The 22,114-nt window shown below is 28.9% G+C and overlaps 2 protein-coding genes across 2 annotated transcripts in view; one reads left to right on the top strand and one right to left on the bottom strand.

Annotated features, from left to right (window-relative positions):
• Positions 1-8,194, bottom strand: part of LOC106679102 (Receptor expression enhancing protein A) — a gene marked incomplete in the record, with an annotated part of 38,899 nt that extends 30,705 nt beyond the window's left edge. The window contains 3 exon segments of the mRNA XM_067048082.1: positions 94-173; positions 934-1,006; positions 8,034-8,194. Coding sequence (XP_066904183.1) covers positions 94-173; positions 934-1,006; positions 8,034-8,065 — 185 coding nt within the window.
• Positions 8,195-8,257: 63 nt separating this feature from the next.
• Kdm3 (Lysine demethylase 3) overlaps positions 8,258-22,114 on the top strand; it is a 497,450-nt gene continuing 483,593 nt past the window's right edge. The window contains exon 1 of the mRNA XM_014418050.3: positions 8,258-8,538. Within this exon, the coding sequence (XP_014273536.1) occupies positions 8,383-8,538 (156 nt within the window). The 5' untranslated portion in view covers positions 8,258-8,382. The remainder of the gene's footprint in view (positions 8,539-22,114) is intronic.

The raw sequence follows: 22,114 nt of genomic DNA on the forward strand, positions 1-22,114 counted from the left end.
CAAAAAGCGTTTACATGGATAATTTACAAAACACAATTAAACAAATAAACATGGTTAAATAGCAACTGAAAGCAAATAATAATTAACGCTCACCAGAAACTAAATAAAACATCAGTGAATGTTTCTGCAAATGTAAACAAAGCAAACACAATCCAGTACATCATCCACTTCACCTGAAACATGGGGTTGTTAATAAGCCAACATTAACATTAAATTGTTAAAAAAAGCAAATAATTAAAAATTTGGTAATAATCATAATTTTGAATTTTGAAGAATATTTTCATTATGAAAACTCACATTAGTTAAAATGTGTAGTACTAGTAAAACTTATTACACTAAATATGTACGCATTTGTATAAATAACGAACAGTTAAAAACAAATTTTAATAAATTTAAAAATTACTAATAAAAAGACAAGGCTTTGTTATCCTCATTGAAAAACTATGCACACAAATGGAGAAGTTTTGCATGATTAGGATGATTGCATATTTAAGACCACTTGAGCCCACTTACTTCTCAATGCCATATCTATCAGAAAATGCTACTTCCAACAAGTAGCAGAGGACTGTTCAGAGCTTTGATTTTTGTCGCCATATAATAAATATAATAGCGATAAAAAAAGTAACTTTTTTAGCAGTATTTCAGGTAAATTTGATCACATAGAAACAAATTAAGTAATCAGTAATTGATCAGTAGAAAGATAAACTAATTGGAGCATTCAAGTGGTTTAATTGATTTTAGAGAACAAAAGTTCATAGCTCAACACATATTCAAAGCTAAACTAAAAAGACAATGTTAATTCAGAGCATGTGTACACTCTAGAAGATAAAATTTATTACACTAAATAATTATTAATTATAGACAAATTTGCAGTTTAACACAAAATAAATATGTATTAAGAAATACAATAAAAAATTTTTTAAAAAAACTTACGTATTCTTTTACATCTTTTGTTCTGACAGCCTTATATGAAGCATAAGCTGGATAAAGAGTTCCTAAACCTAGACTGAAACATAAAGCAACTTGGAAATTATATAAAGCATTTTTTATAAGATAAGAATTAAATTAAAATAATAATAATTCTAAAAATATGTATAAAATAAATTGAAATGCCTAACTATTGATTGCAGAAGAAATTGTACTTCACAATAATCAACTATTTAATAATTTGCTATGGGGGAAAAACTACACGCATAGCACACAGTATGGTGTTTGTATTGATTGAAGGCGCTAAAAAAACATCTTATAATATATTGCTAATTGAAAAAGTCTCTTCACTTGCTTGCGTGCTGTCATGACAACTCCATATCCATGGAATGATGAAATTACTATATGAATTATTATTCCTTATTCTGTAAATATATCAAGAGTTAGATAAACTTTATTATACTTTATTGCCATTTTGACCGAGTTGAAAATGTCTACAAGAAATAGACTAAACATTTTAGGGAATTAATAACCTTAGGATATAAGGTATATTATCTCTATTCTAAAAACCTTTTTTCATCAGGATTTCATTGCAATATATTTCTACCTTCAACTGTCCTTCATTCATCGATTGACTAATTGGATAACTAATTCTAGAAAATCAATTTCTAAATATTCAACTATTATAATATATTCTATATTATTAATTTGTTACGTAGTTAAGTAAAGGATTCGTCTATAGAATCATACAAGACCTGCACCTACATGGCTTTCATCTTTTAAATCAAAACCAAAACAGAAAAATATAATTTCATGCAAGAGAAAGAGTATAATAGCCTACCAAAAAAGAAGTAGGAAATGAAGGATAAAGTGGAACCTCAGTTTTAATATTTCAGCAATCTCACTCCTAGGCTACATGGTTAGAAATATAAATTTTTTTTTAACAAATTAGAACTAACGATCATTAGCATGAATAAAACTATGAAGAGCAGCAAATATTACAGTTGTAATAACTGTACAAAATATTAGTCTACTATTTTTATTGGAATCAGTAATTATTTGGTATTATTTCTTAAATTTTCTTTTCCCTTTCAATCAATGGAGGACATTAAAGAAGACATCTTAATAAAGTCTCAGAACAATCTTCATTTTACAATGGTTTACAACAGTAAACCAAATACAAGAAGAAAGTTTTGTGAGGTTGCTCCAATAAAGTTCGAGTCACAATAATAATAATAACTTAGCGAACCCAAAGGTTTGATGCTGATACCACCAATGGTTCTCAATGAAACATCTGTCCAGTGATGCCCTTACAATCAACAACCCAATCAACAAAAGCAACCTTAACACAATCATGCCATCTGGGTATCAGTCTCGGAAGTTTACACCTTCAGTTCATTGTTTATTAACATTTTAGAGATCTGTTCATTACTTAGTCACACAGTCCTACATGCCCATGTTGGGAGCTAAACAATTTCTAGATATTCTCGCTTTTACTTCCTTATCAATTTCGTTTTAGTTTTGTTTTTTTTAGCAACAAAAAAAACAAAAACCTTTGTATTGAACCTAAACCCTACCTAGCTCCCATTTCTACTGCTAACTAAGTATTATATTATGGATGTTATATTATGGATTACATAATGGTTTTATACATATTTATTTTGAGGTCTAGTTCCTTACTAGAATCTAGTCACAATTCACCACCATAATAATTACAATAAAAAGTGATGAAATATTAATATCTAGCAGCCTTAAAACTAAATAAAAACCGATAGAATGGTTTTCTCCAATCTTTTTGCTACAAAAACAATACGTTTCGTATCCCTCTTTTGTCCTCAGGATGCTTCAAATATTAATCTCTATATTCATCATTTCTTACTGCAATATCGAAATTTATCTCTTAAACATTATTTTGTCAGTTTGTCAGAACAGTACAGTTTTCAATGAATTATTTTCACAGGAATACTTTGTATCAATGAAGTTTTCAACATTCATTTTGAAATTCAAATTTTTTAATGCACCTGAAGTTAAAAAAAAACAACTTTGTAATATAAATTACTGCTTTCTGGATTATATCAGTAATATTCTTATACCTCATGGGATTGTTGTTTAATTCCTTTTCTATAAACATAACTAATCCTTTGTTTAGAAACAAGTTTATTACCTAATATAAAAACATGAAAGAAACTTGACCGATAATAATCCTTCTTACAATACTTTCTATAAGTGTAACTCCATTCGTATTCAATTTGAATATTATCCTGAATACTTTCTAAATAAAAGAAGGATTCTAACCAAGCACTAGAATAGAGAGGTCACTTTTCTAAAAGAGAACACAGCCAGAATCAACTGTCCATTGTTTATGTCAAGATTTTATCATAGAAACATAAGGGAAGCTCGGAGAAGAAACAAGGAGAATAATCCAAAGGAGAATGTAGTACTAATTTTAAAAAGAAATAACCATTATTTGAAAAATTTACAGCAATAACTATAGCAAAGGGTAGTTCTCAACTTCAACACAAGCGAAGAAGATTTACCTATTTATACAGTAACAAGATCAAGAAGAACAGGAATGGTTAACAGATGACCTCCCTATAAAATTCTTTTCACTTCAAAATACCTAACAACCATTAGCCTTCATTTTGTCAATGAACAATGGAAGGTGAACCCTTTTCCTTCCTTTCTTAGATTTGTAAATTTTGGTTTTTGTAATACGATGGGTAAGCTGGAAAATAAAAATGGGTACAAGAAAGATGAATACATTGTCATACTGTAACTCGAATCTTAAGGAAGGATTGAGATGAGTTTTAGGTGTTTCTTAGAGAATCCTTATAGCATTAGTTGATATTCCAGAATAAATTTCAAATGTAAAAGCATTAACCTTAAGTTGAGATAATACAAAGCTGCAGTGAATAATCAATAACCTTCTCTCAAATGAAGATTAAGAGGATTAACTAGTCAGAAAGAAATACAATAAAACATGCTGAGGATTCCAAAAAATTATGTATTAAAGTATTTAGTCCAGTTCCTGAGTACCCTTGTGACTTGGTAAATGAGAAAATAATTCCGAAGGTAATCTAGAAAATCCTATTAGTAAATAAGTCAATGGCTAGGAACACTGTAATTAGGAAAACTGAAACAACTGAGATTCTACTTTAATGTTTTATACATTTTTTTTTTTATTTATCATTTTCAACTTGTTGTTATTCCAATACATTTTTCTTCCTTCATTGCAATTTATAGTTTAAAAAAATAGGTAGATTGCCAATTTTTATAAGGCATTTGTATCACAATTTAACAATGGATGAATATACTTTAAACAAGAATATGAATCCCAAATGATTTCAAATAACATAAGAAAAACAAAAAAAGTTACTAAATTCAGAAAACAAATTTCGTTTTTAAACTTGAAACAACTCAGAATTATTAGTCAATACTAATTTCCAAACAATTTCATATCAACATTCATGGTACCACTACTAGAGTTTTGGTAGTCAAGGAATTCTTTCCCTCCAGACCACATGAGCTACAGGATTCTGAAAATAACCTTATGCTCTATCCTTTGTGTACGCCCTCCCCCTTTCTTTTTTTATAATGTTTAATATATCCAGAACCAGGAACTCAACATATTGAGTGTCTATAGCTCTTTAGTTTTTCATCTCTTTTCACACAATGGTACATATTTTATTTTAACAATCATGGCTCTAAACAGATTAAACAAGTTTATTTCACAGATTCAAGGTATATGAGGTCACTATTTAACAAATTCTTGAGCAAAAACTATGTCTCTTACATATGTAAATATTTACACCTATTACCCAATATGTATTATAATACTGGGATAAAAGTCCAATAGTACCAATGGGGCAGTGTTAGATTGTCACTTAAGTCAACATTTATTTTATGGGAATCTCACAAAATTAATTTTGACTCTTCCATTATGGTTAATACAGGGTAATAAGTAGCCAACAAGATCGGACAAAAAAGACCGTTTAACTGACTAGTTCCCTCAATAATAATAGTACATCCTAGGAAAGACTTAGGTATTATTTTTAATAACAAAATTTTTGACAGGTTCTTTTCAGTACCAATTAACAAATAAAAAAAGGTATGATTAGAATTTCAAAATAACCAGAGAAAATTTTTTTTATTTGGCAAAAAATATTTTAGCAAAACATTATCTTACTGTTCTGAAAACTTCACTGACACAAAATACTTCTGTGAAAATAATTCATTAAGAACTGTACTATTCTAATAAAATAACATTTAAGGGATTTGATCTTAGCGGGAAGAAATGTTTAAAATAGAGATGAATAAATCAAGAATCCAGAGCTAAAAAACTTCAAAGCAATAGTGTATCGCCTCTGATGTTAAGATACCTCAGAAATAAAAAAAAATGTATACAATTTTTAAAAAATAAAAAAATCAATGTATCAGTTTAGAAACATCTTAAAAATATTCTCGAAGTTATAAAAAGTATATAAGTATGCTAATAAATGATTGAGGTATATCTCAGAAATTTTCCTTCAATTTTCTACATTTTAAAAATAGTATGAAAATCATATCATAAGGGGTATAACAGCTCATGCGAGTATATGTGAATATGATATTTTTGAAATAGGAAGAATAAGTTTCACTTTTATTTAAAGAAAAAATTATAAGATAAAATTATATTATAATTTTTATTAATTATGTACATCTTAACACTGAAATTTGATGTTAAATGATGTTTTCAATATGCACGCCTCAATATTAATATGACATTATTAATGAATAAAAATATTGTAATGAGGTATTAAAAAAAATGAGCAAAAAATATTAATTACACAAGCAAATAATTATAGTAATAGAGCAGAGTAATCAATGAAGAATGTTTTGTGCTCAAACCAGTTTATGAGTTTTTATTAGATTTTTCCTTACAGCTCATCATTAAGAGGGGCAACTGCCTCAGTTCATAACACAATTGGCAGTAACAAGCAAATAGATGAACCAACCAAGGACACACTTGATAAACAACTGTCCACGAACACCACAATGGATTGCAACTGGGATTCATTGATTTTGACACAATGCACCAGTATCTTGGAGATAAGAGATAACATTTTCAAATGGTTGATGACAAAGGGACTGATAATAATACTATGAAAACCGTTGAAGCATTAAAATACAACAGAAGTAACCATAGAACTGATAGCCAAATCAATAAAAATCTATTTAAACAATGAGTAGATTTGTTTAAAAACGTCAAATTATAATAAATTATTAAAATATGGTATAACAACAAAGAAAACAACATTTCAAAAACATATATTATTTAAAACAACATAATTAATTATGACTAAACAATCTCTGTTCAATAATCAGTTATAGCAGGATAATTGTATTTAAATGAAACTAAACAAAATTTGTTGTAGATACATTGAAAACAAATTAGAACTACAGAAGAAAAAAAGTTATCCATCGATTCTTCTTATTTAAACTTCACACTGTTAGTATAAGACGAAATATTTCATATCCTGGCGGGAACAACTAAATGTTTTGTCATCAGTGATCAAATATAAACAACGATCACATTATTCTGAAAGAAAACTGTGAAGCGTACTTCCATTTTAAGGCTTTGAGACATCTTCTAATAAACGGTCTAGGCTGAGAGACACTGGCTAGAGGTATGCATAGTTGGTGCATCTAAAATTATAACATGAACAAGAGCCAAAGAACATGGATCCAACCCCACCTTTAAAACCCACTATTTTAAATCTTACAATATAGGAAAGCTAAAACACTGTTGCACCTGTATAACAGTATTATCTTTCTGCTTTTTTAAATGAACTTTTAATACCACTGCAACCCACTTATTAATAACAGTACATGAACTCAATTAAAGAAAGGGCAGCAGCTTAATTGGTATATGTTAACAGAAACTAATCAGAGCATGAAAAAAAAAGGTGAATGAACATGGAGTTCAAAAAATAATTCCTTAATGTGAAGATACAAAAGACTTTGGGTTAGCAAAAATTAACATTATGCTACTGTATTCATTATTAATTATTCCACACATATCCACTAAAAATGCTAATTTATTAATCCAATGAATGAATAAAGGAATTCATTAATTTTATAAATGAAATTTAAAAAAATGATATTAACAGTCTATTAAAGTAATTTGCTTTCAAGCAGTGACATTAACATCTAAAATACTAGTAAATATGTATCAGTTCATATTTTATAATAATTGTAAGATAATTTCATTATTGCATGTACATTCTTACATAAGGAATACTTATAAGTACTGCAGGGGCATGAAATGTTACATAAGTAATTGCAAAAATAAATTTAAAAAAAGAACACATATGTTTAAGCTGGTTCAATTTGGTAAAACATTGGACTTATATGGCTAAGATCCAAGGATAACCTTCCAACTAGATTTGTGTTGCAACTTTAGGCTGTATGTTCCCATTTGGAAAATTTCAAAACCCTCCATAAAATTGATTATTTACACTCCAGGCACAATGAATGAGCATGAAGGTTCCTGATGTTAGCAGAAGAACCAAAAATATGAATACTGATGAAGTTCAGGATATGGTTAACTTGACAAAGTAATAACTTAACAAGTTAGCACTGTATTCCTGTTCCAACTAGATCAAATTAGTTTACATAATCCTTGAATTCAACAAAAAATAAAGAAAGAAATTTCAAAACCTCTCAAAATACTAGAAAAATAAATGAATTATACTATTATCACAGATAAGAGTATGATAAAAAAAAACAGTTCAAATAAAAAATAAGAATTAAAGATTATATAAAACTGTAATTGATCACCTGAACTGTAAAGTTTAAACATACAGAGAGGAATATTGAAAGAAAACTCAATATACAAACATTACAATTACTGACGAAAAATAAACCGTAAACTTCAACGTAAACACAAGGTATCTTCTAAAAGTGTGAATAATGAAAAAAAAAAAGGAATTTTCCCATGACAGTTAATAGAATAATTAATCAAAGAAAATAAAAACTCGAAACAAAGACTAATACCCACGCTCAAAACTAATAAGTTTCAACACGAAAAAAAAAAATAACCTGGACGAAAAATAAAAAGTACTTACATTACTAGACGAGAGATCAATGCAGTAATCATTTTGTCGTGTTGTTATATTTTAAAGTCGGGGAGGAGTGCCTAATTTAACGTATTTTGTCCGAGCAGTGAAACTATACTACACTCCTTAGAGGAACCATCTTGAAATGACTAGTGACGTGTTTTGTTTTCGTCACGTGACTTGGCCGCGGAGTGGGGAGTCGATGGGAGCGCGCGCAGGGGCGGAATGTAGGTCTCTCACAAAGCAACGGTTGTGCGTCCTCGAAGGAGTGTAGTGTCAAATTTGTGCTGTGCTCAAGGTGTGAATCAACGTTTAATGTCGACCCTGGCTTCATATACTTAATTATAAGGTCTTCAAAATGTCTTTCAAAATCCGTGAAGAGATAGTTGGTAAAAGATTTTTATCAGTGAGTGGTTATTCAAAATTAAAATTATCAAAAATAAGTGAGTGGTGTTGGAGGGCGGGAGTGATACGAGCTTCAACTCACAAGGATAACACTCATAAAGATCTACAGGTAGTTATTCCAAAACTATCGTAATAGTAATAATAAATTAATATAGTCTCATCCATACTATAGATATTTTTTAAATGAATTATTATATTGTTTAAAGCTACTAAAAGCAATAGACCAAAATTAACAAGTAAACAATATAAGAAAATAAATTATTTTCAAAATGACTTATCAGTTTATGCAACAGAACAGTGTTGCAACTCAAACGTCACTGTCATTTTATTTAATCTCTTATCAGGGTATACTTTTTAGTTTCTTCTAAATACATTTCTCATAGCTGGTATATGACAGAATATAATTTCCCTGAATGGAAATCTACGCATTATGTGATTTAGATAATAAACCAATATTAAACTTATCCTTGAAAAATGGAACTCAAAATCCCTTCTTTATCAACCGATTATGATTTCGGTGTTAATTCCTATTTTATCAATCTATTTTGAAAATTAAATTTATTGATTCATTTGCTGAAAAAGTAAGGATTAATATAATTTTAGTTAAAACGTTTTCCTTTCTAGCATATTCATATACCATATAATAATTTTGATAACGAGTACAAACGAATTTCTTATTCTTTTTTGGTTTCAGATGATTTTTTTGATTTTTTTAAGCTTAGATAAAATAATTAGAGGGATAGTTATTCAATGAAAGTCATGAAGCATATTTTATTGACAATAAATTCTCGTTTTTATGTGACTAAATTGTTTGAAAATGATTGAGAAATTTATAATTATTCAATTTGATTTATATTTATGGCTTCCTGTTTTATTTGGAATCAGTGGTCTAATCAGCCACGGTTTTCTTAACAAGAGAGAATTATAGAATCATGACGCCAAACGTTGATAAGTTTAATAACTTAAACTTTTCTGATTTATTATATTCAATTTGATAATTTATCTTTTCAAGTATATCTATAAAAGATAAAACACTTATAATTATTAGTCCCATCCAATTTAGTTTAAATTTTATGAATTACCTAATTATACTTATATATTTTTTTATTTTGGAATCAGTGGCAGGTTCGATCGCCCGCGGTCTTCTTAATGGGCGGGAATTCACACCGCCAAACGTTTGAAGGTTTAATAATTTAAAGTTTACTGATGTATTATATACGATTTGTTTATTAATTATTTACTATTATTTTTAGCTGTTAATTTTAAATTTTTTTATCACTACATTTCTGTTTTTTTTAATGAATATAAATTAGAGTTGAATGGTACGTGTTACAGTTTTTTTTCGGTTTGAGGTTGGTAAAACTTTTCTTAAGCATAGTAAACGCTGAAATGGATTAGAAGCAAACAAATATTTATAAGGTATGAAATTAGTCTTTAGTACTCCAAGTAACTGATAATTATTGTATTTAAAAGTAATCGATTAGTTTGTAGTATTTTAAATATCAATTTTGGCCAGGTAAAACATTATTTTAGATTTTTATAGATATCATTTCTATAACTAGTTCTAAAGTTCGAATAAAGATGCCATCTTGTCTAAACCTCTTCTTACAGTCGTCTCTGATACCTTTTTTGTTAATATTTTTTATTTACGATTTATAAAGTCGTTGAAGATGTATATATCTGATAAAATTTTATTATAATTCTTAATTTTGTTGAAAATTTATTATATTCATTATTTATATGTTTATTAAATATTTTTAACATCAAAATTAGTCTTTTATTATGAAATGGGTTTTATTGGCATGATATATTATCCAATAATTCTGTATGATTGATCAACCATGAATTTAAGATAACGATTAAATATTCATAAAAAGCTGTATTCAACTAACATTTAATTTAATTTAAGAAATTTTAACACACAGGAATATCTTAGTTATAAATGGTTCTGTTTAAGGAAACCTATATCTCTGATGATATTTTGTTTGAGTCTGTTTACTGTTGACTTTGTTTACTGATAGATAAAAGGGAGGATTTACATAAAGATGTCTATATAGGATTATTGAAAGAGCATTGCTTTAGTCCTACAAGGATTGGTTTCTGTTATATATTGGATCCTTTCTAGAAACTGATTTCTATTAATAATTTGTGGGAAATAAACTGTTCGCCACCGTCTTTCTGTCTTAGTATGCGAAATCCACAAAATTGTATCAGTGCATTATGAAAACGAAAATTTAGGGTATTAAATTTTTTTTTTTGTTGCCTTATTGTTTCATGTGTGTACAGTCGTAAAATTTTGATAATGTTTTCACGATGGGAATAAATTTTTACTAACTCAAAAAATAATAGGTAACTAGGTGAAATTATTTTGAAGCCAGGGATTGTAAAATTTTCCAACGTCCTATTAAAAACTAGGAAGAATTGGATTTTCCATAAAACATAGTTTTTGAATTACTTCATAAGGTGGACTAAAGATTCTGTAAATAAAAAAAAAATAGAGAAAGAAAGAACACACTAAATTTATAACTAAAAAATTAATAAAATATTCCGTAAAACTATATTTTGAAACTGTCACATCTAGATGGCAGGTCGGTCTTGTCATCAATCACACGTATGTGAAATGTTGAAACTAGCAGAGTCCAAAAAAATTCAATACTTCACAAATGTTATTTCAACATGGAGGTGGGCGTATCTTCACTAAGGGTCGTTGCTAAAAAGATTTATTAGAGAGGAAATAAAAATGTTTTAAACAATTTTTACCAGATTTACAAACTGTAATGAATAATTGAATTTCCCCCCTTATATTATGGCTAACTCTTGGTTCGATAAGTTGGGTTACCCACTACCTGTTAGGATTATTGACAATATTTTTCTTATCTATTCAAACACAATATTGAATCTACGTATATTCGTTTTCATAAATGGTTTCATATTGATTTTAATTAGTGTAACTCTTTGAGTAAAATGTTTTACTCCGATTTTAGCAGTTTGAAGTATGTTCTTTCCACTTTTATGGATTTCCAAAATATTGATAACACCTCTCTAACCACTATTGTTCTGTAATATTATCCGATATATTAAAGTGGTTTCACTTTTTTTTTTTTTTTTTTTTTTTCCCCATCCCAACATGACTGCTTTACTTTTACCAAAGCTGTTTATAGTTGAAAATGTTGGCAATGAAAACCTATAAATATAAGCTAGTCGATGAAATTGATACTTCGTTCTAGTTTACTTAGGTTTATTGATATTGCAAATTTACAATATTTTATTTTCAAATGTCTAACTTGATGAAGTGAGATGATTCGTAAAAACAATATGTTTTCTTGATATCGTTTAAATTACGATAAATCATTTTAAATAGCTGTCCGTCTTTATCTTATTAAACCTTCACTTTTGAAACATTTCCAGTGTGTAGTTAGTTCAGAGAATTTATGTTCTGAGTATAAATCCGGTGCGGAAATGATAAAGAAAAATAATATTTCGTTTTTTTTTTAAAGATAACATTCCTTAAGACCTATTTCAGTGATTATATTGGTAATGATAAATATATCATTTTTATTGGTTTTGAGTTTATTCTTCATCAAGATACAAACCACTACCACAAATTATTTAAAATATTAAAAAAAAAAAACTTCATTCGAATAATCGTTCCGAAACAGAATATATTATTTCTTATAAAATTACAAAACTGAATCTATTGAAAGTAAGTTTTTCTGAATACTTTATTCTTTTTTCTATCAGGAATTTATACTCTTTATTTTACTCCTTTATTCTTTGTCTTCCGTACGTTTCGGCCTCGTATGCCCATTATAAAGTTCTATAAATAAACATATTTACTATCAACAGTTGTACAATTAACATACGGTTACAATCAACAAATTTTTCATTGCATTTTAATAAAGAAAAAAATTGTTTACACATTTATATACAAATAATTTAATATTTAACTATTTGTACATCCACTTTACTAATCTTTAACCACTAAAAAATCTAAAGCGTTTTGAGATTAAGCTAAATTTCCTAATTATTGTTCTTATTTTTTACTTACATCACTATTTTTTTTGGACATATGTCATCTTAATTCAAGCAATTTTTATTAGTGCTGTTTTCCAATATAGTTTGTATACATTTTTTTTTACAATTTGGAAGTTAAATTGTAGGGTTACAACTGATAATTTATATTTAATTTTCAATAAAATATAAAAATAAATAAACATTTTTTAATTGTAAAATACAATCTTTGATAGTAAATATTACAAATAAAAATTTTATTGAATTCTTTGGAATGAAACTTTTCTAGAACAAGGATTTATTTATTTTATTTTTTTAATTTAATTTGAACTGATTGTTTAAAACAATTTGTTTTTTTATATTATATTTGTTCCTGCTTTAAAATCACTACAATAGTTCATCATATATTCCTCACATATTTATTTTATTTCTTATTCTCTATTGGATCTACTGTAATTATTATTCGGTACCGAATAAGTTTATGCCATTCATGAACAGCTATGAGCAATGAATTGATCAGCTGAATGTACAAGGCAAACACAAGTTATCCTGGGACCTCAGTTACTCAAGAACCAAGTCGCCTGTTGATAGGATGTCGGTCAACCCCTGACCCCTCTGATTGATCTGTAATCGATAACGTTGTTGGCAAGTCAGCTTTTCAACACCTTATCTCGATAGATTATAATTTAATCAACAATTAAAAAAAAATTGTCGTTGTTTAACTTTTGTAAAATAGTATTATTGTTTAAAGACATCGAGTTGTGCAGTTTCGAATTTTTTTTTTGTGAGTTTCTCCATACACGATCATGTAACAACAAGATGGAAAACAAGACTATTTTAAAAATAATTTAGCTCTTATTGTCTTATAAAAAAAATAAAAATTATACTTATTACTATAATATGGGAAGCAAATTTTATAAAAATTAAAACAAAGATATATTTTGTCAAATAGTTTTATTACTTATACATTGACAATTTATTCTATTGCAATAAAAATATTTTAAATAAGATGATTTTAACATTAACCGGATCTCAATTATATCGCTGCTTTGCTTTAAGTGGCACATCTGGCCAAAAAAAAATTGATTTAATTTTTAATTCAACGTATTTCAAAGATAGTACCGTAGATTGGGATTACTTTCTCTTCCGAGGGCTCTTTCACGACTGTTCCGAAACAAGTCTGTGGGATCTGTTTTTTTTTTGTTTTTTTTCAGGTTTGCCTCTACTAAAGTTCAGCGTTATTAATTAAAAAAACTGCAGAGCTCTGTAACTTAGGTTATATTTATGACTCAATGTGAGTAGACTGCGACTGGTATCGGTTTCGAACCTTCGAGTTCTCTAAGCCTTATATAATTTATTATTATTGTTGTTTATTTTCATTAATGTTTCTGTTTTCATAGCACACAGAAATCCTTGCCTTATCTTATGTCTATCTTTAGAAACTTTTTACAAGGGTGTTTGTGTCAGTTTCAATTTAGTGCGTCTTTGAAATCCAATTACTTCTGGTTTCATTATAAAAAAATTTGTCTATTGTTTCTCAAGTTATGTTAAATAACAAACCTGCCAATATTTTGACAATTCATCCTGCATCTAGATAGAAAAAAGTAATTATCTAAACACAGACGAGATGTAAGATGTACATCTCACATAGGCAGCTTATGAAATATTAAAACAGTGGTTCCTAACCTTTTTTTGTGGCGGAACCCTTTTAGTAAAAGTAGGTAAATGGCGGAACCTCTAATCTATAATTTGATATAAATGGAGTGCCAAATGCCGTATTTTAAGCAAAAGCTAAGTAAGGTCAGGGTATCTGCATACCTCTACAAAATTGAATGGTAAGGATGGTAAGTGTGTTGAGCAGAATGACCCATTCCAAAATTATTTCATGGAACCCAGGCTATAGAACTCTGGTTGGGAACCACTGGATTAAACTGATGTAAGAAACCACATAAGTCAGTTGAAAATGTTCTTGGTTTATAAAATATTGATTGACATTATCATAATGAGGTGTTCATGGTTGACCGTAGATTAATAAGTGGAGATGTTCGGGGGTGCGATCAGCAAATAAACACAAATAATAAAAAAATATTTATTAGTGCCAAATTGCATGAATGAATATTTTTTTATTTAATTGTGTTTATTTTCTGACTGCGCCCCCCAGACCATCTCCTCCTCATATTGATATTATCCATTAAATTGTAGGATGCGTTCTGGTCTTGTTTACAGTGTCATAGAAAAATTACAAACCCCCCTCACACTCATCCCTCTAACGCTATCTGACACCACAGTAGGGGAAATGAACTAAACAAGTGCTAGTAAGCACCTGTACAATCGGCTTCATTATTTGCAGCTTTCGAAACCATTTGCATTCCTATTTTTGACGCGGCTGCGATGGCCGTAAGATAATTATTATATTGTTATAAATATTTGTAAATAAAAGGAGTGCGATGGAGTGAGCTGTATGTGCCCTAGTTCGACCGAAGGACATTGACCCCGGCACGTGTCTCCCCCTACCACCGCCGGTCCCCCACGTGATGGTTCCACCTAGCGAGCCTCGCTTCTATGACCTCTATCTCCTCTCTATAGTATTTTTTATATAAGGAAATTTTATATTAAACAGGCAAATAAATTCTAGAAGATGGATGAGGTGGTGCAGTCAAGGGAGGACCCAAATAAGAAAAATTTATTAGTGTCAACGTTTCGGTCAGAATTTCATGCCTTCATCAGGGCTTAGAATATAAAAAAAAAGTTAACAACTATTGTGAACAGAATAACAAAATATTATTCTGCTTTTTTTTTCATTCATTATTTTGGTTTTTTGTTCTTAACTTTGTAGAAGGTCTGAAATTCTGATCGATACATTAGCACTAGTAAAATATGTTTTACTTATTTGTATGCTTCACAAGCTGCACACCCAACCGTCTTCTAATATAAATCACGGTTAACAACTAGCGCATCAAAATAAATAAATAATTCCAGGTATCAAGCTATATCCTTGTTATTGTAAAAATTCGTGTGAATAATGTTTTAATAATATCTGGATATGTCAGATCTTAGAAATGAAAACAACAATAGATGAACAATTATCAGCAATGGATACAAAGAAAATCTGCTATCGATTTCATTAATTTTATATTTATTACAGATTCCTATCTTTTTTTCTTCTCATTTAGTTACAAGTTGAGAATCATAAGGCCGATTTTACTTATCATCTATCTCTTTGTTTTAGAAGTAATATTTTTTAAACCACTTATAGTCCAAACGTTTTGAAACTCAGCATCATTACAACTTATAAAGCATAAGGAGAACCGTTATTTATAATTTCAGCATCGTAGGCAATGTCGTTTTTTTTAGATACATCTATGCGTGACTATACATTCCGTCACTGAGTTGGTATGTTGTCTACAAGTTTTTGTTTTGTTTTTAAATTGTTATCAATAATAAACGATTTCTTACCTTATTGATGTAAATGAGAACTATTTTTATTATAAAATCTGAAATGGCTTGCTTCTAGATTTTTGTTTATAATGATTATTGAAATATTATTTATTTCTATTCTTGATTAAATTTATTAAAAGAAAATGTTATAATTTGTTATGCATTTTTACATTAAAGGTGAAAGAAATGAATCATTTTTAATTATCAATTATTTTTTGTTTTTTTTCTCTGTATTTTTCATTATAATGATGAAGTTACTAACTTATTTGTCTCGATTATTTCCCTCTTGAATATTTTCAATTATTTATTCACGATATTTTCAATTGTAAGATAAGGAACTGTGCATTTAAGAAATGTCATTTGAAATAAGTTCTGTTACGAATTTCAATTTGATATTCTTCTTTGAGGTTAACAGAATGTGATGGAATACAAGTTGGGAATAAAAATTCCTGCCGTGAAAGTAGTCTCCTCCCACCATCCCCCACTCCTCACACTAAAAATATTTATAAGTTATTATGTAAGTCACCCTTAAGAAATATTGAAACCTTAACTATTTAAGTAAAAATATTTTTGACTTTCCTATTGTAATTTTTATTGGCTCAGAATAAATATTTTAAGAAAAAGATTGCGTATCTAATGTATAAAAATCATTATTAGTTTGTTCGTATTTTATACTTTACCTTACTGTTAATCCGATTATAATAGAGCCTTTTGCGAATATTCAAGATATTCCCGGGAAGTATATACGACATTCCGATTAATTCGGTAAAAAAAAAAAAACCATTATCAAAGTTGAGCATTTTCGGTGCATAGCTCAGAAAGTATACGAGTTTTTCATGGTTATTATATGCCAATTTATTTTTCTCCCTCTGAAGAATAAGAAAAAATATCACTAAGTAAAAAAAAAAAAAAACAATGAGGCATGAAGTAGTGAATGTAGGTCGATGATTTTTTTTTTTTTAGAAAGAACATGTCTGACTTCTTTGGAATCAAAATTTTCGGAATCTTCGTTGAGTTCCTGAGAAGAACTGAAATTCAGGCTGAAACGTCGGCACAAGTAAATAAGTTTGATGTATAATCATGAGAGATTAGTTGACCGTGGATGACTTATACGAGGATAAGATGGTTTGGGGGTGCGATAAAATTAAAACACAAATAAGTTGAAGTAACTTATTTAATCGTGCCAACGTTTCGGCCAGAATTTCTAGCCTTCATCAGGGCAAAGAACAGAACAAAGTAACAACCAATGAATACAGAAAATATAAACAGAATGACATAAAGTAAATAATTGTACAGAATGGAATTAATAAAATAAAGTGATGAGAGAAGTGGAAAATAAAATGTATACATAGGTAATTGAATAAGTAGGTAAAGTACCATAATTAAGGAAATCGAATAAAAATGAAGTTTTATAATACAAAGAATATGAATATATTAGTTTATTAACCATTTAAAAATTAAAATTATGGAAAGAGAAATAAAATTGAGAGAATGTAAATATATGCAACAAATGAAATATGTAACCATAATATTAGATAAAGAGGCAAAATAGAAGCTAAGTTTAACAAAAGAAATGAATAGAGAAAAAAAAAATTGTTTTTGAAAATAACAATAATAATATATGGTGAACATAACTAATAACGTAGGTAAGGAAAATTGAGAAAAGAAGGGGGGGGGGTTTAAAATAAAGATAGAGGAAAAAAGAGAATTAAACGAAACTTGAAATCTTACTGCCAAGTGGCTTCGGCGCCGCAAACGGCCAGACTCCGAATTAAAAAATTCGTTAGAAAGATGACAAAGTGTTTTTTTTATTTATAATTCTTTTTTATTTTCAGTTTTCATTGGCTGTTATCTTGTTCTGTTCTTAGCCCTGAAGAAGGCTAGAAATTCTGGCCAAAACGTTGGCTCTATTAAATAAGTTACTTCAACTTATTTGTTTTTTATTTTGACCGCACACCCCCAACCATCTTCTCGTATAAGTTTGGTTTATTTGTGTATTTTTGCCCTACCATCTTCTTATATTAATCTGTGGTAAACTATTTAAACTTCATTATATTATTTATAAATGGGTGTCACCACTATTGGGCGGTAGAATCTTCAAGTAGTGCCAAATCCAGGTTCTAATAAGTGAGTACCTTGTGTTAATGTTGACCACAGCCTTGTATAACTGTTAATGAAAAAATAGATAACATTCTTCATGGGTTTTAGTGATATTTTTTTGTCTAGTAGTATTATATAAAATTCTTATTTAATCTCTAAAATCCTTTATATATAATTTATCAGTAACCTGCATATTATACCCTATCCTCTTATGTTTCTACGGTTGGTTTTAATTTTGTATTTTTTCTACCTACCTTTCTTTTTTGGAATTTTGATTTTTATAGTATTATGTAAAAAAAATGTATTATACTATACATTACACTATACTTATTCTATAATCCAGAGAGTTCGGTATTATTTTCTTTTCTATTGAACGGTTCCCTCAGATGATTCCCGATGAGTTACCTCCATAAGTTTCTGCTATACTTTGAATATTTATTTTTTCAGTATTTTTACAATAATGTCTCTAGTTATTTATTCAATTTTAAATACTCGTGGATATTAAAAATTTAATAGTTTGCTTCTTTGAAATATAGTTATTGTGGTTGAAGAGTATTCTGATGCTAAGGACGTTACGTAAGATCGCTAGAGCTCTGTAGATCGGCTACCTTGCTTGCTTTTTTTTTCTTTGTATTTATTTTAATTTTTTTTTTATTTCCGAATAATGGTGGAGCTGTGTTGGTGTATACCTTCTCCATCTTGTTGCCTAGCTGTTCCTTCAATTGGATATAAACCCATTCCATAGATAGCCACATAAACAAGAATGTCCTTGGGAAGACTGTCAGGACTAGAACTTTTGCGCATGCCTGATTACATCACATGCCCCCTTTTTCGGTCTACTATTATGGAAGAGACCTTTCGAAACCTTTTTTTTTTTTTTTTTTTTTTTTTTATGTCATTTATGTCCTTATTTTAGCTTGTAAATTTACTATTAAAAATGTTCATGCCTCATAAAAACTGTATAAATTACATTATGCCGTATTTTTTTATTTACAAGCACTGAGAAAATTGTATTCTGCGTTGCAAACCTTCTTAAAAAAAGAAGGTATTAAATTCCGAGTTGCGGTTGTTATCTCGTTTTTTTTATTTTTAGCTCTGATGAAGGTCTGAAATTTAAGCCGAAACGTCAGCAGAAATATATAAGTTTTACAATGATGAGAGATAGTTGACCGCGGATAAATTATATAAAGAGAAGATGGAGGGGGATGCGGTCAAAATATAACACAAATGAGTTTAAATAACTTTTTTAATAGTGCCAACGTTTCGGCTAGAATTCTAGCCTTCATCAGGGCTAAAAACAAAGAACAAGATAACAACCAATGAATAAAAAATATATATATATATAAACAGAATGACAGTAAATAATTGTACAGAATGAAATTAATAAGATTAAAGTAATGGACGAAATGGAAAATAAAATGTATATATAGGTAGTTGAATAGGTAAGTAAAAATAACATAATTAAGGAAATAAAATAGAAATTTTAAATTATATGATGCAAAGGAATATGAATATATTAGTTCATTAATAACTTTAAAATGAAAATTATGGAAAGAAACACTAAAATTGAGAGAAAGAAAATATATGTAACTTATGAAATATAATAGAATAAATATAATATTTATAAAATAAAACCATAATATTTGTTTCTTTATTCTAATATTATGGTTACATACTTCATAAGTTACATATATTCTCTTTCTCTCAATTTTATTTTTCTTTCTATAATTTTAATTTTTAAATGATTAATAAACTAATACATTCATATTCCTTTGCATTATATAACTTAAAATTTCTATTTTATTTCCTGAATTATGTTATTTTTACTTACCTATTCAATTACCTATATATATATTTTATTTTCCACTTCGTTCATCACTTTAATTTTATTAATTTCATTCTGTACAATTATCTACTCTTCGTCATTGTGTTTATATTTCATTTTTAATTTTTTTTTTATGTCCGAAACGATGGCACTATTTATAAATTATTTAACTTATTTGTGTTATATTTTGACCGCACCCCGCCTATCTCCTTCTTTATTATAATAGAACATTTCGAGCCTACCAATTCATATTCAACCTTCCACCATTCTACATAACTTTATTTGCTATTTCGTTTAATCTCAATTTTCCTTTATTTACACCGACATTTCCACCTAACCGTCATTTTTTGTAATGTTTTCCTTTTAAAATTAATATCTTTATATTTTTTCCTAGTAAGGTTGAACCAGGTATATTATTGTATTAAGCATGTTACAGGCGATTGAACAGAATTAATGAAGAATTGATATTAAATGGAAAATCAATTATTATCATAATTTGTAAATCATTAATTAAGTACCTCTCTTTTTACGAAATCAATGTAGGAATGAAATCTTCTATTCATTTTGCGAAGCTTATTATGAAATTAATTAATTTAGTGGACTCTAGACACTGAAGATGCTAAATAATAAATATTATTTTTTATTTCATTAATTTTTTTTATGATGGACGGGTTGTCTTGTGAACCTTTTTCCATCCCGCACCTCGTACTCTCCCTCTCCCCTCTATTGATTCATAATCCTCTGTACTTCGACTCCTACAGATTATTTTCTCGTCACAGGTGGCGCAGGATGTTGTAGGAAAAGGCCTGGCTAGAAAGCTTGGAGCTCTGAAAACTTGTGCACTTTCTCCGACTCCTTTCTCTCGCCAGCTCCCACCTCGCTGAAAATTGCCACTATTCTCTGATTCGGGGTTTTAAAGCGTTCAGAATAATTCCAATTTCTCCGAATAGAGTTTTGCTTTGCGGATGTTTTATACCCATAATTATTTTACTTGTTTTATTATAATTTGATGCTATCTCGATAATATATCGGCATATTATCTCTATTAGCTGAAAGTACTTATACATGTTATTACGTGATAAGGCCTGGTTGCGTGTTACCTTCTCACGAGACCATAAATTAAACACATTGTTAAATACAAATATGTTCGAACTAATCCTAGTTAAAAAAAAATGCAGACCGAGAAGTTAATGGTATGATAGTCAATCCGATCACAGACATCGTTCATCTTTTAAAAGTGGATATACTTATACTATTCTTCTGTGATTTTATAAAAAATATTTATATATCTATGAATACCTTCATAAAAGATGTTCGGGATGATATCATACTGACATACTATTTCCTTTTAATCATCTTAAAAGATTGATATAATAAAAAATTACTGGTAGACTTTGGCTGTTCCAAAATTTAATAAACAGTCGTTTTTGAATTTTTATTTTATTATAGAAATAAATCACCGTTCATTTATCTTGGGCACTGAGCTATGGAATTTAACCCAGCGATGAAATCTGGGATCAGTGAATTCCTCTACGGAAGCAGGTACATGATCTTTCAATTGTACCCGCTCCAGATTCCTGGTCTGGAATTCCAGGAAGCATTTATATTTGTCTGCCTATTTCCCAAAAAATGCATAGGAAATATTAGAGAGTTTATTATGGCAAATAACGGGCCGCCCGTAGCTCAGTGGTTAAAAGGCAGTTTTACCAATTTTATGTCTATAGGTGTTGGCGATTCGAATCCGGCCTGGGGCGTTGACTTTTTTTATTGAGTGACGGTCCCACTAAATGAAAAACTTTGATCCCCCCAACCATGGTTAGGCAGTATAGGTCTCCAATGGGAGTCTTGCAAAATTCATCTTTGACAAAGTTGGTTTAGGAAAATCTGAAACCTGTCAATAAGTTACATGTATTTAAAATAGTTCCATTTTTATTATAAGGGACCTGTTATATTAAAAGCGTTTACAATAGCGTTTTGAGGTTATTTGGCTATTTGGGTCTCACATTCTGTCCAGAAAAAAATGTCTAAAATGTAAAGAATGAATATGAAGTGATTAAAAATACATTTTTATTTCGGAACATAAGTCTGGAAGATTATTGATTGACCGTGTGTAGAGATGAAAGGAATATGGTCCGGGTGCGGTCAAAAAAACTCAAATAGTAGAAATATACTATTTTAATGAGCCAACGTTTCGCCCCACGTTGCAGGGCTTCTTCAGGGCTAAAAAAAGATACAAACACATAGTTACATAAGACAAACAAAAACATAAGTGTAAAATAACAGAGGTATAAAATGTAAAAAAGTAAGATAT

The sequence above is a fragment of the Halyomorpha halys genome, unplaced genomic scaffold (genome assembly GCF_000696795.3).
Source record: "Halyomorpha halys isolate HHAL.00 unplaced genomic scaffold, Hhal_1.1 Scaffold12.1, whole genome shotgun sequence".
NCBI classification, from domain to species: domain Eukaryota; kingdom Metazoa; phylum Arthropoda; class Insecta; order Hemiptera; family Pentatomidae; genus Halyomorpha; species Halyomorpha halys.